The sequence below is a fragment of the Haliotis rubra genome, unplaced genomic scaffold (genome assembly GCF_003918875.1).
Source record: "Haliotis rubra isolate DU_JTF1 unplaced genomic scaffold, ASM391887v1 Scf600, whole genome shotgun sequence".
Lineage (NCBI taxonomy): Eukaryota > Metazoa > Mollusca > Gastropoda > Lepetellida > Haliotidae > Haliotis > Haliotis rubra.
This window is the reverse complement of record NW_025767303.1, coordinates 390,211-409,784: the sequence shown is the minus strand read 5'-3', so window position 1 is coordinate 409,784 and position 19,574 is coordinate 390,211. Positions and strand designations below refer to the sequence as shown.

At 40.8% G+C, this 19,574-nt stretch overlaps 1 protein-coding gene across 2 annotated transcripts in view; it reads right to left on the bottom strand.

The window, feature by feature from the left end:
* Nucleotides 1–1,520: 1,520 nt before the first annotated feature.
* LOC124255506 (HMG box transcription factor BBX-like) overlaps nt 1,521–19,574 on the bottom strand; it is a 30,490-nt gene continuing 12,436 nt past the window's right edge. Inside the window, exons 3-9 of one of the 2 annotated variants that reach the window (XM_046689440.1) lie at nt 15,923–16,088; nt 15,018–15,163; nt 10,804–12,062; nt 8,912–9,031; nt 8,034–8,188; nt 6,651–6,806; nt 1,521–4,312 (exon numbers count right to left, since the gene is read on the bottom strand). In XM_046689440.1, coding sequence (XP_046545396.1) covers nt 3,270–4,312; nt 6,651–6,806; nt 8,034–8,188; nt 8,912–9,031; nt 10,804–12,062; nt 15,018–15,163; nt 15,923–16,088 — 3,045 coding nt within the window. In that variant the 3' untranslated portion in view covers nt 1,521–3,269. The remainder of the gene's footprint in view (nt 4,313–6,650; nt 6,807–8,033; nt 8,189–8,911; nt 9,032–10,803; nt 12,063–15,017; nt 15,164–15,922; nt 16,089–19,574) is intronic. The other variant, XM_046689441.1, reaches the window with a different exon arrangement.

Genomic DNA, 19,574 nt, shown 5'->3' with positions numbered 1-19,574 from the left:
CACTTTCTTAGTAAAGTACATGTTCTAGTACTCTTGTTGGGTTAAGTCCCATCTGGGATTCCACAAAATGGAAGTCGGACAACTGGTAGTCTGGACTGCGGACTTTGTGTACCTTCTCAAAGTGTAAATTGGCACGGCTCCCACGGCCGAAAGCTATGATTACACAAAGCCATTTAGAAAGTGGTCAAATGTAACATATGTTATATTTGGGATTACACTTTCTTAGTAAAGTAAGTAAAAATCCTTATCAAAAGTTGAGCAGTATAGTCACTATCAGAGTGTTCAAATGGATCCAACATGTTCTCATGATCAACAGAAGCAATAACATCCTAGGTATTGTCCTTCGCAGGAAGTGGTAGTAATACATGGACACAACATGTCAGAATTCTTAAATGATTATGTGTCATTAGTGATGATTAGAAATTCATAACATAAACATGTTTCAAAGGGAAAATACAAATTCAAAAGCATTATATACAAATGATCTAGCATAACAATGAGTCTCTAGACTAGCAACAATACAGTCAGTCACATCCGATATATTTGAAATATGCCGGTATTTTCAATCTATTCAATATAACAAACATGTCGCAATTTCACGACTGTTTCAGCCTTTTCAAACAATACACGATGGAAACATCAAGGTTGTCATAAAATTGATTCAGGTTCTCATCTGCATAGTTAATTCTGTGCTGTCTAACAGAAAACAGGACACTGAAATCAGGGAGTTTCTATAAATATCCTACGATATATCACTGTATTGCGTCATGATACCTTGCTGACTTCACCCCTAAGGGACCGTTCATAATTTATGGCTAGGGGGGGTGATGATGAGTGTTACGGAGAAGCATGTACAATGTGAATTAACCCCCCCCCTAAATTTATGTACAAAATAAGTAACCCCCCTGCATGTCATGTACAAAATCAATTACCCCCCTCCCCTACCCATAATTTTAAAGCATAATTTTAAACATATTTTTATGAACAAAATTGATGACCCCCCTAGTACGTGTGTACAAAATTGATGACCCCCTGGCTCACCAGAACAAAATGGGTGACCCCCCCTTAAAATCATCATCACCCCGCAGCCATAAATTAGGAACGGTCCTTAATCCGAGACATATTATTCGTCAGTGTTTCTGACGGCCATGTCAGTTGAATCACTTACTTCTGAAACTTTCATGAATATCTATCACTTTAACTTTAATTTTTCGTGACCATTCAAAACTTTACTTTTTTAGTGGGAGACAGCACATGGGCAGGGGAGGAGCCAACAAGGTCATGAAGTCATGGTTGTCACAACGTCATGGCCAAGGGACACAACTCAGCAACAACCTTGACACACGTCACCAAACTCCGTCGCTTGATAGTGGTTTATTTCCATGACTATTGTCAGTGTATGAAATAAGCCCAAACCCCAGCCAGACAAATGGATTTAACCAGACTAAATATGGTGAATTTACTCAGATGTATGGAACATCTAAAAATCTTACCAGACCATCGGGCTGGCTAGCTGTAAATTTAGACCGTCCGTCAGAAATCTAGACCGTCTCGGGCAGTCGGACGGGCCTTATTTCTTACACTGCTATTATTGCAGCTATCTCATCATGGAAAGCACTGGCAAGATTGAGATTCAAAAGTCGTATGATAGAAACTGATGTTTCATCATTTGCACGAGATACGCCATGTTTGTGATGAAGAAATAAATGGAGTGACTGCATACATTAGATCTATGGGCCCATGGGAGGCCCGGTGAAAATCTCCCTAATCCAGCTAATCTTATTTCAAGCTTCTGAATACTGCATTACAAAATAAAAATGATAAAAAGGGAAGGAAATCTCAATATGCTACCTTGCCAAAGACACGTGACAGTTTGTGTTCAAGTTGTGGGTGCTTAATGTGTATGGTAAATTCAATACCCTATTCACCATAGTAAGCATTTTTGGGGACAGCTATACAATTATGAAATTGAGTACATCATAAATGTACTTAAATGGTAACAATAAGTGCCCTATATCACGGAAATGCCTATGTCGTCAATGTGTTAATACCGACATAACAGGGGAGACAACTCTTAAGGCTACACCACAGCACAAGGCAACAAATCATCAGTAGAAACTGGTTTTATCACAATTGCCCTTCACAATAAACTTCAAATATATCATCAATATTTTCTCATTTCAACAAATGTGCAAAGTTTAACAATGGTGACGACCCACGTCAAACTATCGATAAATAACTGACGCATATATTTGCATATTTTGCTGACAGAAATGAAGGAACATCGACACATGCGCGAACTGCGGCTACTTTTTTTACAAACATGTGAATACCGTTACAGATCAGTCAGTTATATGCTACTTTAAAGCCTGACAAACCGTATTTTGTTTGACACATTATCTACTCAATATGCAAACTGGGTCAGTAAAAGGTGAATTTCCTAAAATATATCTTGAATAAAATGACCAGACTTTATTTGTTTGAAATGCAAGCTAAAAACAAGACTGACATTATACTCGGGTGAGTGCTGAAAAACTTTCAGGCCATCTCAGTGACTATTTTGTGTCAGAAAATACATCATTAATCAACAGTTCCATTTTTCTTGTCAAATAACTTGTTCATCTCATCTGGAAACCATCTTCCCAAGGCAAGAGTTTACTTAAGAAGATTCATTTACCGACACGCCATAACATTGGTCTGACCAAATCATGGCATGTGTGATTCACAGTTAAAAAATACATCTGATATTGCAGATATCCTACAGCTTCATTTACTATTAACATCTGTATAATCGCGTAAAAAAATAACCTCATCCACGAAATTGTAATGTCAACAAATTTTTCTATTCTGAGTGTAAAAATCCAAGCTGCTACACCAAAACACCCAGATAGCTAAAACTGTAACCTTGCGTGGTCAATTTCTTCTACCAATAAAAAGTTCATTTAAATCATAATGTCATATAGTAATCAAACATTATAAAATACAATTATGATCTCAAGATCGGAAACTGATGCAAATAGTCTTCTGCGTGTGGGTATGTGGTGATTAAAGCTGGTCAACAGACTGAGGTGCACGTCTACCTATAGAAATATGTGCAGCACCCTTATAATTTACTCCAGATGTCTACAGCCGGCTCGAACTGCAACATCTGCGTGGCTCCAAAGATTACTGGAGCAAGGCGACATTTAACAGGCATCTACCATCTGAGGATGACTGCACATACATAAAACAGTCCACATCTATGAATGAATTATGACTGAAAACAACTTTTAAGAATGTACAACGCCAACAGACGGGGACCCGGCAGCTAGCGGAGACTGCGCGATGCTGCTCGTTGGGCTGTCCTCCGGACGCTCGGTCAGGACTTCCAAATTGACACCTTGGGTAACTGCAGACGTCGACAAGGTCACAAGGTCAACTGTAGAGGGCGCAGGGGCAGACGAGAAAGTAACGATGTTGACCGAAGATGACGGAGTAGAGTAGGAGTCCGACCTAATAATATCTGATTCTTGTGGCAAAGGATTCTGTGTGTTTGAATGAAATGTTGAGACCAGAGTTGTGGCACTGGGCGATGGCTTATCAACATCACTGGAACCCTCACAGACAGACCCATCAGTCAGGGCCTCTACCGACGCCACACGATCACTCCACTCCTCGTCTTCCTGAGAATGAATTCCTGTTGCTTTTGACTGGACTGAGGAATCAAGCACTTTGTCTGGGCATATAGATTCGGAGTCAACACTCTCAGAATTTCGAATAGGTCCCTCCGTATCTTGCGTAGTAACTGAGTCACCGAGATTTTCCTCTCCTACAGATTGCATCAGCTTACCGCTAGTATTGCTTTGAATGGCACAAGTATCACGTGTTTGTGACTTCATTGTTGCTGACGACTCACTACAGACCTCCGTGCTTCCAACACCAGGAACATTTTCAGAAGTCCGAAAATCCAAAACATCGGATTCATTCATACTGATGTTTGCATTCTTGTCACAACCTTTTTCCTGGCTGTGTCTCGAGGTATCTGATTGGTCAGATTCAGCTGGCTGAGCACAAGAGCTACCTGCTGATTGGCTAGTTTCACAACCACTGGCATCTTTCTTGACTTCCTCTTCACCTTGCTCCACTTCCTTTATCTGAGGTTCCAAACTTGGATCTGATTGGTCAGTTGAGTCATGTGACACATGACCCCTTTCTCCCTGAGATCCATCATCCCTGTCCACTGATTGGCTAGAATCTACTGACCTTTCACCTTCTTCATCTTTGATAAGTGTAGTATTTGTTGTGAAGTTTTCACCAGGTGGTACACTTTGGCCTGAAACAAAACAAATTTCAGTTGTATTCAATAGCAACAGAAGCTATTAGACTGATTTGAACTAAAAATATAAATGCACAAAAAACAATCATATACAAATAAAATGTGCAATAACATTATTATTATTACATCAAAAAAAGCCCTGAACAATTCTTAATGTCAGGATGAAAGAGCCAAGGGAATCCAGCCTCACGTGATAATTCTGGAGTCCTGGGCCTAGATTTTTGAAGCTCTCTTGGCGCTAAGATAGTCGTAAGTTAATGTTAATGTATGGCACTTAAGACTATCTTAGCGCTAAGAGAGCTTCGAAAATCTAAGCCCTGTTTTGGTGTTGGACTCCTGTTTTAGTTCCTGGGAGAGGGACTATGCGAGATATAGAGATTACTAAACGAGCGTCTGTCAGATACGAGTACAGTAATCTGTTTCTTACACACTATAAAATCGCACCATTTCATAGTCAAATAGATTCAAATTCAATATTTTCTTATTGTAGCTGCACAATAATACACAACACAACGTTTATGAATGAGTGACATCACTTGGCTTTCTAATCACTACTCATCCCCATGGTGACCCTCAACAAAAAGTTTCTGCCACCTCTTCGCGTCATCAAGGCAATGGTGATAATGATAACTAAATAAGATCACAGAAAATTAATCAAACCCCCAAAAAAGATTATGTTACCATGTAAATGTGGATGATTTAAATTCTTGCAAGCATAAAATATTTAAGCGAGTGACGTCATCGTTATCGCTTGGTGGTTGTCGTCATCGGAAGATTGTTTTCGATATCTCCGCACATTGGGGATCTGTACTTGTGTACCAGTTTACGTTCAATGTTCTCCCATTGACTGGAGCCAAAACTATTGAGTGTGTGTAATTAGGTGTAACCCCTGTGCTTGAATGTGACATTGCTGAGGTTATGTTCACTATCAAAGGGGGACTACTCTTCTTCCCCACAGCCTTCTCGATTTCCCGAGCCGGAAACTGCCACTTCGAATGTAACGGAATTTACGGAGTTGTCAGTATGAAATGTGACTTAATTACATCCTGTATGTTATCAAGACATAAACTTTGCATTATCATGCATTGGAGGAATATCTTAAACAATAACTTGTGTAGATCAATCGTTCCTGTACATGTTCGACTGAATAGAAAGGGTGTGTGCCGCTATTTGCACTCATGAACCATTGCAAACGTTCCATGTTGTACATTGTTTCAACAAATGTGTTTTGGTTCTAATTGTCATGACTTGATAACATTGGAATCACAATGCTCGAAGCTGAAAGTGGGCCTTCATCATGTTTATCAGTGAAAAAATCTCATCTTCATCAAATCATCAAAGAAACGAGACAAATCGATCTCACAAGGTACAGGCACTAACGTTATCGTGTCGTGTTATCGTTATTTTGCAAGGCGATACATGACACTTGACGCTTGTCACATCTCTCCAGTAAAAGTTTCAATGTTGTACATTTTGAATATTTGAAGATAATCTCGGGCTTTATGTCTAACGACGATTTTCACATAATTATTTACACAGGTATCACTGATTGTTCGAGCCATTTTGAATTAATGACTGGAATCAAAAGTTTTAATAAAAAGGAATTAGAACACAAATAGATTTGTGTTATATTTATTTCAATTGTGTTTAATTGTATATATACCTGGTTATGTTGCAATCGCGAAAATAACAAGTAGGCGTAAAGGTTTTTTGGGGGGTACAAGATTCTGTTCGATTGAAGCACCAGTAACAGTAGTCCGTCATAACCTGACCCTAGGTCATCACCATGGAGTAGCCAATCACGGGACTAGAAATCGAACTGACACATATGTGTGATACCAGTATTTTCACATGGGTTTCTCACCCCGGGGTGTGTAAGAAAAAGGGGTACAGAAGCTCACCTTTATTAAATGACATATAATGTGGAAAACTAGGTTTTATGTTTACAATGGAATAGGATACAGCAAATGCTACTGTAGAATACAAAGTTTTGTAACAATTCTGTGCAAAGTTTATCACGATATGGTCGAACATAAACAGTGTCATCACTATCCCGTGCCAAGGGGCATTTTAGAATTACAAGTGTTTATATAGTAATGATTAATATGGAAATAAATGTTAACTGTACAAGAAAAAGAGCCATATACAGCCTCAAGAAGAGATACGAGTAAGAATCACATGTGAAACAAATACACACAAAAGGGGAAAAGAATATTTTGGAATGATTAATAGAATAGAACCCCTGTGCGTTTTGACATGAAAAATATCCACCCTTGTTGATAAAAGTTTGATGCCTGTTGAAACATATTTGGCATCCACAGACAGGTAAGACTACCTTGGGTTTCACTACTTGCGCTGGCAGGAAGTAGATGATTGATGGAGTGTTTCCTCGCCTTCCGCTTGCGACTGCCACTGACGGGGACGGCCTGAACAGGTACCTGCTGCATCTTGAGGTGAGGTGGGAGAGTCAGGGTTGTCACATCACTTATTGCTGCAAGACAAAGAGAGGTCAAGTTCTTCATCTCGATTGTCACTGTTGTCTCATTTCACAGAGGCAGTATTTTTCTCATCACATAATAGATTTACTGGATAGTGTTATCGACACAAGATAATCTGATAAACTTGTAACACATGCCGAGAATCATGTAAATGAGGTCACCTAGCAGTAACTGTTTTTAACCTTCCTACATCACTCCAACACCTGTTTGCTCAATAAACTGTTTCCTAAAGTTCCATAAACAGGGGCATAGAGACATTATTCAGTGTAACTTAAAAAACTCAGTTCGCTCACAACACTTTTCTAAAGTTAGTTCATAAAAAGAAATTACGTCTCAAGATCAATTATTGTAAGGATGGCATCATATGAACAATAGATTGTTACTGTCACGTGTTCCAATATGGTAATTCCAATATTTACGTTATTTACGTAAGCAATATTTAAGCCACATCACAGAAGGTGACGTGAAAATGGATTCCTGTATGTTACCCATGTGGGTTTTCAGCCAGTAGGTAATTCACATCTTGTCAGGGAACACCCATAACAAGTTTCACACTTGTATACATTGTCCGCTTCAACCTGACAGCTGCGATACATTCTTACATTTGAGAAACTAGAGTCTGTTTGACTTCATTCGAGACCGAAGAATTTCTCACTAACACAAAATCTAATAAATGCAACAAAATCAAACTTCGCACAGTCACATGAAATCGACAGACCAACTCTGATGATTTGTCTCATAATTTTGGACACCCGAATAAAAAAGTTGCTTAACAAACGATCATTATTTTGCTGACACTTTTTGCTGTTTCTTACGAGGGAGGACCACTTGCTGATGGAACAGCCAGATGTGCGCGTTGTCCATGTGAAATTGAAATTTCACTGCAAACGCTTGTTGATTACCTGGCTGATCTATCAGTAAGTAGTCCTCTCTCGTAAGAAACAGCGAAAAGTGACATTAAAATAATGATCGTTTGTTAAACAACTTTTTTATTAGGGTGTCCAAAATTATGAGACAAATTATCAGAGTTGGTCTGTCGATTTCATGTGACTGTGCAAAGTTTGATTTTGTTGCATTTATTAGATTTTGTGTTAGTGAACAAATCATCGGTCTCGAATGAAGTCAAACGGTCTATAGCATGTACCAGGGTATGTAATTTGTTGTGATTATGAGATTAAATTTTGTCTGTTTGTGTCCATATCTTTCTCTTGCATGGCTACCTGTAGTGGGGGAGGACACGATGGTGGCCTTCTTGGTAGAGCCTTCGCTGTGGTGCCGGATCTTGGTCGGGGTGTTTTTCTGACGACTGCCACGTGACACAGGGTCAAGGCTACAGGCTGGCAAGGTCGCTATCTGGGCTTCAAGGTCAAAATCCCTGAAGGTGAAGAAATATGCATTTACTGATGTTGCAGACAAAAACTACAACCCTCTCTCAGAACAACCTTGCTCCGGACAACTAAACTGTATTGAGGACAGAGTAGCCAATGAAAAGTAGTGATCATAACTTGTAGCATCTGAGGACTATAATTCTGACTGCATCCGCTTTGCTTCACATTGGAACTGAATAAAACTGACAGAACACGTACACTTAGTAACAATGTCTTGCCCTGTGTAAGCAGAACTAGCCACAAACTAGTGAAACGTGACCAGTACTGCTCCTCAAACACCTGACTTCCGAAGGCTGTTGCATATTTCCAAACTCCCTGCTCACTTATATAAGTCATCCTTCCAAGTGAGTCCCTAAAGTCCAAATCTCTTCCTTCCTTATTGCTGAAATATTGCTAAAACTGGCGAAAAACCTCACTCACTCACTCACTCTACCTTCCGTAACATAAGTAAACCTTATTTGTTATTTTCATACCCATCATAATATCAACCGACAAAAACATCCCATGATATTTTTATGCTCGACAAAGCATCAACCCAAGTAAATTTAATTGGTTATTTTGTTGTACCCAACACATCAACGTAGATAAACATCCCACATTATTTTCTATCCTTGACAAAGCCTAACCCAAGTAAACTTAATTGGTTATTTTTGGTACCCAACACAACATCAACATACATAAACATCCCACGTTATTTTCTGTCAACGTACCCAGTCTTGTATTTCTTTTCCTCAAGGTTGGCATCCGAGTCAGAGCTGCAACGTTTGGTGGCTGGCCTCCGTACCTCCTGAACCTCATCTTCCAGGGAGAAGTCTTCGTACAGCCACATTCTGCAGACACAGGGAACCTTTGTCACATGTACAATATACATCTAATGATGTCACAGACTTAAAGCCCTATAGGACCATTGGCTATACAGCATGTGTTTGTTCTTAAATGCTGCACTCAGCAATATACCAGGTTCACGACAGCAGTCATCAATCCAGTGATAGATGTTATGAGCATGGATCCGCAACACCAGCCACCATCACATCTATCAGGTATGCCTGCTCTAACCTAGAATCTCTTCAAGCCACTATCAGATCTATCAGGTCTGCCTACACTAACCTAGAATCTCTTCAAGCCGCCATCAGATCTGTCAGGTATGCCTACACTAACCTATAATCTCTTCAAGCCGCCATCAGATCTATCAGGCATGCCTACTCTAACCTATAATCTCTTCAAGCCGCCATCAGATCTATCAGGCATGCCTACTCTAACCTATAATCTTTTCAAGCCACTGTCAGATCCATCAGGTCTGCCTACTCTAACCTAGAATCTCTTCAAGCCACCATCAGATCTATCAGGCATGCCTACTCTAACCTAGAATCTCTTCAAGCCACCATCAGATCTATCAGGTCTGCCTACTCTAACCTATAATCTCTTCAAGCCGCCATCAGATCTATCAGGTCTGCCTACTCTAACCTAGAATCTCTTCAAGCCGCCATCAGATCTATCAGGTCTGCCTACTCTAACCTAGAATCTCTTCAAGCCACCATCAGATCTATCAGGTCTGCCTACTCTAACCTAGAATCTCTTCAAGCCGCCATCAGATCTATCAGGCATGCCTACTCTAACCTATAATCTCTTCAAGCCACCATCAGATCTATCAGGTCTGCCTACTCTAACCTAGAATCTCTTCAAGCCACCATCAGATCTGTCAGGTATGCCTACACTAACCTAGAATATCTTCAAGCCACCATCACATCTATCAGGTATGCCTACTCTAACCTAGAATCTCTTCAAGCCACCATCACATCTATCAGGTATGCCTACTCTAACCTAGAATCTCTTCAAGCCACCATCAGATCTATCAGGTCTGCCTACACTAACCTAGAATCTCTTCAAGCTACCATCCGATCTATCAGGCATGCCTACACTAACCTAGAATCTCTTCAAGCCACCATCAGATCTATCAGGTATACCTACACTAACCTAGAATCTCTTCAAGCCACCATCAGATCTATCAGGTCTGCCTACTCTAACTTAGAATCTCTTCAAGCCACCATCAGATCTATCAGGTCTGCCTACTCTTACCTAGAATCTCTTCAAGCCACCATCAGATCTATCAGGTATGCCTACACTAACCTAGAATCTCTTCAAGCCACCATCAGATCTATCAGGTGTGACCACTCTAACCTAGAATTTCTTCAAGCCACCAAGAAAAGATGGAGGAATGTCAGATATCTATACACCCCAACATGTATGCTTTCCTTTCAGTACTGCCTTGTGTTTATGTCCCATTGACAGAGTTAATATTGTAGTAGCGCTATGAGCAAACACATAGTGTATGGAGTTGACGCCATATAAATGGACTCATTACTCAGAGAATACTTTAGTTTTTGTTTGTTAGATGTTTACACATCACTTTCTCTGCATTTTCTGGGTGACTCCGCAGCAATTTTCACTGACTACAGAATCCCACATTCCACAGACTTAATAACCGAAATTTATCTTCAGCAGATGTCTTCAAACATCACTGTCATTACAACATCACTTTAACTGACTGCACACGCACATGCACATGCACAAGCACACCTACCACACACACTCAGTGACTTACGTTTCATCGTCAGTTGACGTCTGCTCTGCAAGTCTGGCCGCCAGCCTTTCCTTTGAAGGTTGTATTATACCCTCATTGATCAGCTCCAGATATCTTTGTCCCCGGTTCCGTCGCCGAGACTTACGCACCGGCTGGTAGTTGCCATCCTCTCGATCCTTGCCGTCCTCATCAAGCCCACCGTAACAATCTTGATCTGACTTGTCTGCCCTTGACTCTGGAGTTGTCCCCCTTACGTCTTCAATGGGCTCCGGTTTCACTTCTTCCAGCGGCAATGTCATCATGCGCTTCTTTGTCCGGACTACATCAGACACTACCGCATCAGATGAACTTCGTTTCTGATTTGCTTCAGTTTCTAGGAAACTTTTAAAATCAGGAACGCGTAGAATTGGTGAGTACTCTTTTTTTACTTCTTCTTTTTCTTTGGTTTCTGTAGCACATTTCTCTTTGGGATACGCTTCTGTCACAAGGCGATCAATTCTCGACTGGGCTACCTTCTTGTCAGGGTTTTCCTCCTCTGCAGGTAATTTGGACTCGCCAAATTCCGCACCTAGAAGTACCTTCCGTACTTCGTCAAGTGATGTCAAACCTTTTAATTTAACTGCCGATCGTGACAACTCAGTGGACGAGAGTCGATCAAAAATATGATCAACAACCAGCTTACCACATGACACAATGTCATTATCGTTTTGATCGGACAGACAACCTGCAAGTGTCTCTGCCTGAGACTTTCGTCTCTCTGGAGTGTCGTCTTTGGACCTGACGCTTGTATAACTTGAGTGGTCACCCATCCCTGCAACGAAGACATCTTGATCCTTGGCTGACTCCGACCAGCTTCTGGCCCTTTGACCCGGACGTTCTGGTATTCTTGTTTCAACTGCTTCCACTGGCAAAGGTTTATCTGCTACACCACAGGCATCAACCTTCCCAGAATTCTCGGGTTCCTGTTTCACAAACTCACTTCCGGTAACTTCCTTGCAAGCTTTCTTTTTCATTTCATGATCTTTCATCGACTGTAGTATTTTCAAGATGTCCGACAACGACTGTTCCGATTTCCATGGCAACCCTAAACTCCCAGCAGCTTCTGTATTGGAATCGGACTCTGATTTACTTCTACTTTTCCCTGAGGTAAGTTCACCCTCACCACCCAAGGCCTGCTTCTTGTGTACAACTCTCACCTTCTTCCCACTTTCTGTTTTAGTGATCAGCTTCTTGGCATGAGGAACAGTTACCTCCCCTTGTTGCAGTTCATTTGCACACATCTGTAAACAAATATATCTTGCTTTACTAAGTGTAAATGATCTCATATGCTCAAGAATGACAGGCATGTGACACTTTTTCACTGAATTATTGTTTTCATAACTTGATTTGTATGTGGTTGGGGATAGACATAAAGTTATGAGTAGTTGATGCCGAAATACATACACAAATGTTCAAAAGAGACGCAGAAAAAAAATACATCGCATTTAAAAATATATTGCAAAACGATATTCCACATACCAATTCTTGCCAAGAAATATACCGGTACAGATAATGTAGCTACCAATCATTAAAGTACAGTACACTACACCATTTCATTACTTAAAAGGGCCCTTATATTTCCTGTAAAGACCCTTAAAATAGGAGCCCCTGGACCCCTAGAAGGTCATGGCAAAACCCTGAGAGGCCCTTTCTGGCCAACTGATGTATTGAAGATGTCATCTTCATGTCTTCTGACATGTAAAATATCACAAAACCCACAAAACCCTGACTTTGCCCTGCTTCAATAAGCAGTGCTTGGACAATACACATTCTAAGATGCCTAGCTGTTAGAACAATCAAAAAAAAAATACATTATGAGACAATAAAGGTATAGTTTTTTGATGACGTAACAATTGAATGACGGTATCCCGTCACTGCGCCATTCTAGTGTGCCCCCTTGTAATCGAATTATTTTACATTACGTCACAATGTAAGTGACGTCACGATGCATGTCAGTTGTCATCGCCTCGTATGGCCTCCTACAGTAAACTACTCCGTTGCATCCCGTTTCTTGGTTTGCAGTTGCTTCACGCAGCTAACATCACTGGTGGAAACATTACGTTTATGTTTTACGACGGTTAAAATGTGTCAATTCGACTCACAAGTTTTCAGCGACCGCGGTAGCGTTACGCAATGTTTACATTCCACAATGCAATCGTGGAATGTCGCTTGACTACTCAACTTCCTCTGGATGTACTGATCTAAACTTACGCTGGTAGTAGAAATGCAACGCGTTAATATTGCCCCATATGGTTTACGTTAATGACAGATGTAATTAAAATAATTCAGAGAAGATATTTAATCGAGCGTAAACCGTCATCAAACTGTTATCATTTGTTTATTCTGGTAGCGTTAGATGTCTTAACGTGGGGGCAGCCACATCAATAGAACAAGCGCCAGTTAGCCCTGTGCGAGGATTCTTAATTTAGGTCACCGACACCGTCATTTGTTTTCTACCTTAAATTAATCGTAATTATCCTTAGAAAGTATTAAATTTAGCATCTTAGAAAGATGTAAAGTTAAGCTCTACCCCAATGTGTTTTGTAATAAAGTATAGTTTTGCCCTGAACTATTATAACATCAAAGCACTTTCGGACTACCGTCCTCGTGCTTTAATTATAATAGTTCAGGGCAAAACTATACTTAATTACAAAACACATTGGGGTAGAGCGAACTTTATTTCTTAATTATCATATATTCTAAGATGCCTAGCGGTTAGAACAATCGAAAAATAAATACATTATGAGACAATAAAGGTATAGTTTTTTGATGACGTAACAATTGAATGACGTTTTCCCGTCACTGCGCCATTCTAGTGTGCCCCCTTCGTAATCGAATTATTTTACATTACGTCACAATGTAAGTGACGTCACGATACATGTCAGTTGTCATCGCCTCGTATGGCCTCCTACAGTAAACTACTCCGTTGCATCCCGTTTCTTGGTTTGCAGTTGCTTCACGCAGCTAACATCACTGGTGGAAACATTACGTTTATGTTTTACGACGGTTAAAATGTGTCAATTTGACTCACAAGTTTTCAGCGACACGTTACGTTACGCAATGTTTACATTCCCACAATGCAATGCGTGGAATGTCGCTGACTACTCAGCTTCATCTGGATGTACTGATCTAAACTTCGTTGGTAGTAGAAATGCGGCGTTCATATTGCCCAATATGGTTTACGCTAATGACAGATGTAATTAAAATAATTCAGAGAAGATATTTAATCCGAACGTAAACCGTCATCAAACTGTTATGATTTGTTTTTTTCTGGTAACGTTCGTCTTAACGTAGGGGGGCAGCCACATCAATAGAACAGCGCACCAGTTAGCCCTGTGCGAGGATTCTTAATTTAGGTCACCGACACCGTCATTTATTTTCTGCCTTAAATTAATTGTAATTATCCTTAGAAAGTATTAAATTTAGCATCTTAGAAAAGATGTAAAGTGCGAACTTTATTTCCTAATTATAAAGCCTTTATATTTCCTGCCGAAAACTGTCAGAAAGCTGGCTCTGATTGGTCAGATAACATCTGGAAAACTTACGGTGTTGACCTGAAAAAGGCTAAATAAAATGGGAACACCCAGAAGCGGTATTTCCCAAACCTGAAGCAATCATATATCTCCATCCTCCTCATTTCATTGTAGGAACATGTTTCATATCAAATCTAAACTGCATAAAGTCATGAAAGTATTATGAGGTGACGTGAGGTGAAATTGTGTTTAACGTCGTTCTTGAGAGTATTTCGCTCATATGACGACGTGCATGCGTGTGTATGTGTATGTGCGGCTCCTTGTACTAGCCCAGACTTAAGCTGGTTTTATAGTGCTAGCCCACTGAGATACCATGCCGCAGTGAAGCATGAATACCCCACTCAGACACATTATACTGACTCCGAGCCGACCAGTCCTTGTTGTACCCATTAATGCCGAGCGCCAGGCAGGGACCAACAAGTACCTTCCGCTCTCCGGGCGGATGCTCTAACCACTACACCACGGACGCGGTTGAAAGTATTATGAAGATGTGGTTACAGGAAGCTTATTTTAAGAGATGTAAGGAACAGGACAACAAACAGCCCGAATATTAGTCTGATGACATCAACTGTTTGCAGACAAAACACAGCCAACAAAATAATGCTTTGTAATGTGTTATATCGCTAGTGACAGATGATTTCTCCCATATCTGCAGAAACCCACCTCAGCCAGCTCCAACAGAGCTGATTTTGAAGGGCACTTGCTGTCAGGGGAGGTAACTCTGCGTTCGGCCTCGCCCGTCTGCCGAGGTGTCATAGACTGTTGCCCTGCCATCAGGAGCAGACTTAAACCTCCCATCTTGGACGGATCTGAAACAGTTACAAATATAACATTTAATAACCTGAGCAGTCACATAGCAAGCCAATGATAGGTTGCAAAGCTTTATATGTAGATAGTATTGAAGGCTTGCCCAACCTTTTTAGCAACAATCATCCGTAAGCTCGGGCGTTTTTTCATAATGGTAGTTACACCCTGCTGAGAGCTACTCTTTGAACTTGTCCTGCTGTCCAAACAAAACATTTTCAAAGGCAAGAAATGGAGTGGGGTGAAAATGAGGATAAATGCCATGATACTACACTTCATTCTAATATGGATACAATGGCACAGTTTAACTGATACTCGACCCAAACAAATGAATGCCCAGCACCAGCGTGGTTAACAAGTACAGTCTTTTAAAGTCTTCAGTCATCATATGAGTAGAGAATCAAATTACTGACTTCCTCTCTCCAGACAGACTACTTAACATACTACACAACTTCATAAACCAGATGAAAATAGCACAAATTTAAAAAACACAGTTATTTCCAAACCTTTTGTAATACACAATCAAATCATAAGACAGCAGTAATACCCTGCTCCTGACAACCAATCAAATTTGGGAAGAACTTATATCACGATAAGGCGATATGCATTATATCATCTTGTATGTATCTCCCAAGGACTTACCAGACAAAATTAATCACATATGAAACATATAGCTGCAATTGGATGTATTATTCCCGACCAATTCCTCGGAAGCCATCACCTGACAATTTGATGTAATATTCCTGATTGTAAAACCAACTCACCTGCCAATTTACCAGGCATAATGGAACCATGCAGGTGTATCTCTTGGACCGATTTGACCACTCGGGCGTTAGTTGGACGGGTGGTCATCTTGGTGGGGGTCTGATGGGTCTTGTCGGGGTTGTGCCACTTGTAGTCTGGGTTCGCCTTCATAAACGCATCCTTGTACTGCAAGAAAACCCTTCGTGTAGGACTGGTTGTCTTTAGAGGTCTAGGCATTCATCAGTCTCCTTTACTGGAGTATCCCAGGTTAGGACCCCAGCAAACTAACTCAGGTGGACAGACTTAGTGATTTGCTTGACTGCATGCCATCTTGCCCGATAGTGGGAAGCACTGCAGATACTACAGATCACTGGATTGTCTGGTCCAGATTTGATTATTCAGGGCTCCAGATAATTTTCAACATCGGGAGTAAGTACTCCTTATTTTTTCAATACAGGAGTACTGGAAAACCTTAAGAGTACATTTACAGTACTGAATGGGATTTAATGGAGTATCAGTAATCTTGTGTTTCGCACCACAACATTGCAATAATCAATAAAACAATACATTTTCAGATAACGTGTCTGTAAATGATTCTAAGACCGTACACCATTGCCATTGTGAGTATCTGCTACGTTTTCTGAATTATTTCCTACCGTAGTGTCAAACGTGTGTTAGTGAGTGAATATCCGTGTCATGTGACATAGACTAACTCTTTGTCTCTGAACTTATATAATTTAGATCGAAACAAATAATCCGTTTTAAATTCAAAAAGAGCCCAAGTGAGATGGGAGATTCAGAACCTGGGGCAATCTAGACTTGCTTCATTTAGGATTTTAGCATTGCAGATAGAAGGAAAATGATGTGATTCAGGGACTGTGAGACGGACTACACGAGGCTTCATTCTGTTCCTCGGCTGCATGTAACCTCTGCATCATGAGTGAGTATGATTTTATGCCACTTTTAGCAATATTCCAGCAATATCACAGCAGGGGACACCAGAAATGGGCTTCACACATTGTACCCATGTGGGGAATCAAACCCAGGTCTTCAGCGTGATGATCCAACACTTTACCCACTAGGCTACCCCACGACTCTTGTTACGCCTTGTTCTGACTGGCTCACTTACAGACTCGATAGTACAGGGTATTATAATTGTACCATTACAACAGATAAACCTCCATGGCTTCACTTTCAGACAGTTCTGTAAGGTACAATGCTAAAAACAGCTCTCCTGAGCAAGACAGAGCAAGCTAGACGTAGAGGTGATGATGGGTGTAAATTCATGTCCGGAGACAGAGTGAGCTAAGATTTTAGCAATATTCCATCAATATCACGTCAGGAGACAACAGAAATGGGCTTCATACATTGTACCCATGTTGGGAATCGAATCTGGGTCTTTGTGGGTTGAGCGAACGCCTTAACCACTAGGCCGCCCCACCGCCCCTGATGATGATGATTAGGTTGATTTCTTGCTATTTTGAAAGACAAATGTTCCCAAATACCCACAAAAGACATGTATTTTATTCTTCGCCAAAGCGGTGCCGAGGAGTGAGTGAGTGAGTTAATATTAAACGTCACATTGGCAATATCTCAATATAGCCATATCGTGACGAGCGGCGCCGAGGAAGACTGTAAAGTAGTTCTGAAGTGATATCATTATTCTTCCAAACAAATACAGAAAGCTGAACAACATGTTTCAAACTGTTCCTGTCATTATGGTCACAACTTATCAATTATAATAAGCAGTATAGCGAACATAATGTCATCTCATCTACTATTGGCTGCTAGATAAAGTGTAATCAGCAGGTCCATTGTGGCAATTGTGTCACCTGAGTTATTTGTCAGTCTGTGTTAGGAAATATGTTCTATTAGTTCTATTTCACTACAAATGTTAAAACAATTTGATTCCGTTCATTACCCTCCATAAGAAAGACTTTCTGGCCAGGCTGTATGTCAGCCTCTCTACTTATGGTCCGATGGGTGTTTTTTTATATTCTATAATTTGGAAATTTGGAAATTCGCAAACACATAAAATTGTTGAGAGTCTTTGCACTGTCAGATCAAGTGGAGGTGGGTGGACACAAAACTCGCCCCACCTCTGTTCCCATTAGCATGGCATGTGGCAGGGCTCCAGATAAGGGCCGTATCGGTGTATGTACGGATAAAAAATATGCACGATACGGTAGGAAATAATTCAGAAAACGTAGCAGATACGCACCACGGCAATGGTGTACGGTCTTAGAATCATTTACAGATGTATTTATCTGAAAATGTATTGTTTTATTGTTTATTGACCTGTTTGCACAGGATTAGCATATTGTGGTGCATATATGAAACGAAACACAAGATTACTTATACTCCATTATATTCCATTCAGTACTCTAAATGTACTCTTAAGGTTTTCCAGTACTCCTATATTGAAAAAATAAGGAGTACGTACTCCTGATGTTGAAAAAGTATCTGGAGCCCTGCATGTGGGGAGACGATTTCACTTTCAGAGCAACACCTGTGCTGTCCATGTACACACGTATACTTTTCATATCCTGCAGTGCAACTACCATAGATTTATATGGCCAACACTGAGCCCAGGAGTTCCCCCGTCGGTTGTTGTGCTGTTTAATGCCACACTCAGCAATACTCCAGCTATATGACAGCCATCTATAAATAGTCTGGACCAGACAATCCTGTGATCAACAACATGAGCATCAATCAACACAATTAGGATACGATGACATGTGCCAACCAAGTCAGCAACCCTGACCACCCAGTGCCGACAAGCATGGGTTGCTGAAGATCAATTATAACCCGGATCTTCACAGGTCTCCACTGAACACATCTGGGATACGGTAGGGAGATCACAGACCACTGAGCACGCTGGCTGAACTTGGCAAGGTGCTGCAAGAGGAGTAGGACAAACTCCCTCAGATCGCCTTTGGGAGACTCATACTCTGTGCGCCCTACCGAGTGAGTGCATCAGGGGAAGCGACTCTCCAACTCTGAGTCCTAACAGTGTAAGTACTACTGCAGGTTGGTTGTTGTTTAACGCCGCACTCAGCAGTATTCCCGCTATATGGCGGCGGTCTGTAGATAATAAAGTCTAGACCAGACAATCCCGTGATCAACATCATGAGCATCGATCTACCCAATTGGGAACCGATGACATGTGTCAACCAAGTCAGCGAGTCTGACCACCCAACCCCGTTAGTCGCTTCTTACAACAAGCATGGGTTACTGAAGATCGATTCTAACACGGACCTTCACGGATCCCTTCAATAGAGACACTGTGAATGAAACATGAACTTTGCAGAAAACGTCATGATTTACAAGTTCAACTGTATTTACGTTTTAGCTGCACAATGCTATATACTCAGAGATTAGGATTCGGATTATCTTGTGCAATAATGTCATAAAATAACAGGATATGACAACCAGCTGTTACGACATTCATGATCTGTGATCTACCAGCAGAGATCGAAATTGTGCCATGTATCTTAAACTACTTTTCTACCTGAAATGAATAATGTTGTTGTATTTTCAGGTTTACATATATACGGGGTGGTGGGTAGATTAGTGGTTAATGATTTGGCTCGTCATGCCAAAACCCCGGGTTTGATTCCCTACATAGCCACTATGTGTGACTTGTTTCATCGGCATTCTAGACGTTGGTGA